The 3,247-nt window shown below is 41.2% G+C and overlaps 1 protein-coding gene across 1 annotated transcript in view; it reads right to left on the bottom strand.

The window, feature by feature from the left end:
• hax1 (HCLS1 associated protein X-1) overlaps window positions 1-2,271 on the bottom strand; it is a 5,228-nt gene extending 2,957 nt beyond the window's left edge. The window contains exons 1-4 of the mRNA XM_016569663.1: window positions 2,109-2,271; window positions 1,183-1,433; window positions 783-1,003; window positions 640-703 (exon numbers count right to left, since the gene is read on the bottom strand). Of these exons, the coding sequence (XP_016425149.1) occupies window positions 640-703; window positions 783-1,003; window positions 1,183-1,433; window positions 2,109-2,179 (607 nt within the window). The 5' untranslated portion in view covers window positions 2,180-2,271. The remainder of the gene's footprint in view (window positions 1-639; window positions 704-782; window positions 1,004-1,182; window positions 1,434-2,108) is intronic.
• Between the last annotated feature and the right edge of the window lie 976 nt (window positions 2,272-3,247).

Below are 3,247 nucleotides of genomic sequence, written 5' to 3'. Positions count from 1 at the left end.
GCGCCCGCCTCTGTGTCACCGTTGGAACACGACTGAAATACAAAGCCTATTCAGCCTACTCAGGATTCAGATACGTTACACCGCAAATATGGAAATATTATGGAATATTTGGATTTGTGCCAAATGAGAGAGGTAGGATACACAAGCACAAAGCTCCATTTCGCAAACAGTTGAGTGCACAAGCCTTTAAAGTATACTCCTTTGTCAGTCTGTGAGATGCATTCAGAGTCAGCACATGGTCGCAGTCTAGTGCGCTTTGTTTTCAAGTGCGCAACTCACAGCATTCGCTGTTCTTCTGCTGGCGGCTGGTGTAGTGCCGATATTTGCACCCTGCCAGATTATGCATCCCCTAGTATTCGTAGGTTTAGGAGTAGGTGTGGGGGAGGGGTTAGGATTAGGGGTGGGGTTTGGGATTAGGCAATCAGGTAGCGACTTCAACGGGGGGGGTGCATAACCTGGCAGGGGTGCAGAATTCGGCACAACACCGGTTATCAAGAATTGCCTGTATTCGATTGTAAGGCCTCATGCACCGAACCGAGATGTCCGTACCGTGACGGTTCGGTACGAATACATGTATCGTTCCACCCCTAGTCTGTACATACATTTAAATCATAGAGAAAAAAAAGCTAAATGCATTACCTCCATCCTCTTTTTTCTCTCCCTCTTTTGGTCTTAATAGGCCATCTTTCCAAAAATCATGAAACTAAAAATAAAATAAAGACAATCAGGTGAGGACCCAGCATGGCAAGACTCTAAAGCACTGAATCTGTGAATTGGTTTACCTTTGAGAAGGGTCTCCACTGAGGAAAGCGGCTGCTGGGATCCTGTGGAGAAGAAGAATCCCTGTCCTTTGGTGCCCCAGAGGGGGGAGGGAGGGGTGGTGTGTAGGGTGAACTGTCAGGAGACTTCAACATGAAATCTCTAATCGGGTTACTACTTCCTGCCTGACCCCTGCCTTTCTCTGCACCTTCCTGAGGAGGCGGAGCTTCTACTGATGGGGCACCTGTTGGGAAGGAGAAGAGCAGGAGGAGATAGTAACATATACTTAAAATGCATCTAATAAGCTTACATTATCTAAATTAAGATAAAGAACAATCTTGGAAGTTGAAGAAATACTTTGAACAAGTTAAGTTAAAAATAAATAAATAATTGCAACTTGTGGAACAGAGCATACAAACGTACCTCTGTGTCCAAAGCCATGGCGCTCATCAAAGCGGCCTAGACCGGCAAAGATCTCCTCCATGTCCCTGAAGATCTGGCCGAACAGCTCAGGTTCCTCGAAGCGCATCCCACCAGGCCCAAAACTGAAACCAAATCTAAAGGCATCATCAAACGGGTCCCTACGGGGCCTATTAAAGTCATCGTGGTGAAATCCATTGTCATCGTCCTCGTCTTCATCATCTTCATGAATCATACCATCAAAGAAGGGGTCCCTGATCAAAACACATTTAAATTAGCAAACTGCTCAGAACTACACAATGTCAGTGTATTGTATTTATCAGGAAAAATAAATACACTTTAGACCAACTAGGGCTACATTTATTTTTAGAACTAATTAAAACGGGTTAATTTAAAAAAAATAAAACTGTATTCTGAGGTTCGATTTCTCATTCTTCATTACTGCCATTTTTCACATTCTAGAATAATAATCAAAATATGAAGCCCACTGTTATTTATGCCCTGATGTGTCGAAGTAAAACCGAAAGAGAGCATGTACTGCTCCATATGGCTTCACATATAATAGCAATCTGTAAATGATTCTGGTGAATAAAACTACACCAATGAATGCATTATCAAATCATTCAGAACTGTACTGGCAATTACAAATTCTTTAAAATATCACAATACTCTATAAAACTTTATATGGTTATAAAAACACATTCAGTAAGCATTTACTTTCATTGGCACCAATAGAGAAACCTCCACAAGAACAAAATGAAGAGAAATATTTTGAAGCATTTAAGTTTATAACACTATACACAATATTATAACCTATACAGTGTATCTTGTCAATTACACAAGATCAACTCTTATATTAAAGTGTTATTTAGTCTAACAGCTGCTGCTGTCAGGGGACATTTACACTTAAAAATGTTAGACAGCCTCACCTGCGGCCATCACCACGATAATGACCACCGGGAACCCCGAAAAACCCACGAAACAGATCAAAAACACTCATTTAAGGACGCAGAATCCAGTGATCCTTCACCATAACAAACACGGTTGCATCAGAGATCCAGCGCAGGAAGGACATCGAGGAAACCTACGAGATCTTTCTACTTGCTTCCGGAAAATAATTTCAAAATAAAAGTCCGTCGTAATTGGCAATCATGATCGACTAATAAAATGACAAGATGTGGAATACAATTTTTAACTTGCATTTTAAAATCAATAGTTATCAATAACAATACTAGACTATCAGTAGTTGGAAAATAACAGACATTATCATCAACATGAGAATTTTATGATGAATGTATATGGAAGCTTTACATTAGGTGTTGTAAAAAGAATAGAACGCTGATATTTAAAGGGGTCATATGATGCTATTTTAAAGATCATTATTTTGTGTATTTGGTGTAACAGAATATGTTGACATGCTTTAATGTTCAAAAAACACATTATTTTTCAAATACTGTACATTATTGTAGGTCCTCTATGCCCCGCCTCTCTCAAACACGTCGTTTTCAACAAAGCCCCCTCCTTTGACAAGCGCAGTCTGCTCTGATTGGCCAGCTGACCCAGTGCATTGTGATTGGCCGAACACCACAAGCACGAGTCGGAAATGTAACGCCCCTTACCATAATCGCGAGCGTCAGCTTTCAAAGTAAACATCAAGACAGTTAGTTTTACCATCAGTTCAAGCCCGAAAGGGCAACAGAGTCGCGTGACAGACACAGTGATGAAGCTGGTATGTGTTTGCAGTACACAAGCCACGGTTAAAGGGGTCATATGATGCGATTTAAATTTTTTCTTTCTCTTTGGAGTGTTACAAGCTGATTGTGCATAGATAAGATCCCTGAAGTTGCAAAGACTAAAGTCTCAAAACCAAAGAGATATTCTTTATCAAAGAGAGAGAGAGAGAGCAAGCGCGAGAGAGCGAGAGTGAGAGAGAGAGAGAGAGCGAGAGAGAGAGAGAGAGAGAGCGAGAGAGCGCGAGAGAGCGAGAGAGAGAGAGATAGAGAGAGACAGGGTCACATCACAATGGAGTCAGCTGTCTTAACCGTGGCTTGTGTACTGCAAACACATA

This window comes from Sinocyclocheilus rhinocerous, unplaced genomic scaffold (genome assembly GCF_001515625.1).
Source record: "Sinocyclocheilus rhinocerous isolate Xijiao unplaced genomic scaffold, SAMN03320098_v1.1 scaffold1433, whole genome shotgun sequence".
Taxonomy (NCBI): domain Eukaryota; kingdom Metazoa; phylum Chordata; class Actinopteri; order Cypriniformes; family Cyprinidae; genus Sinocyclocheilus; species Sinocyclocheilus rhinocerous.
The sequence above is the reverse complement of the archived record's forward strand: the minus strand, read 5'-3'. Positions and strand labels throughout refer to the sequence as shown.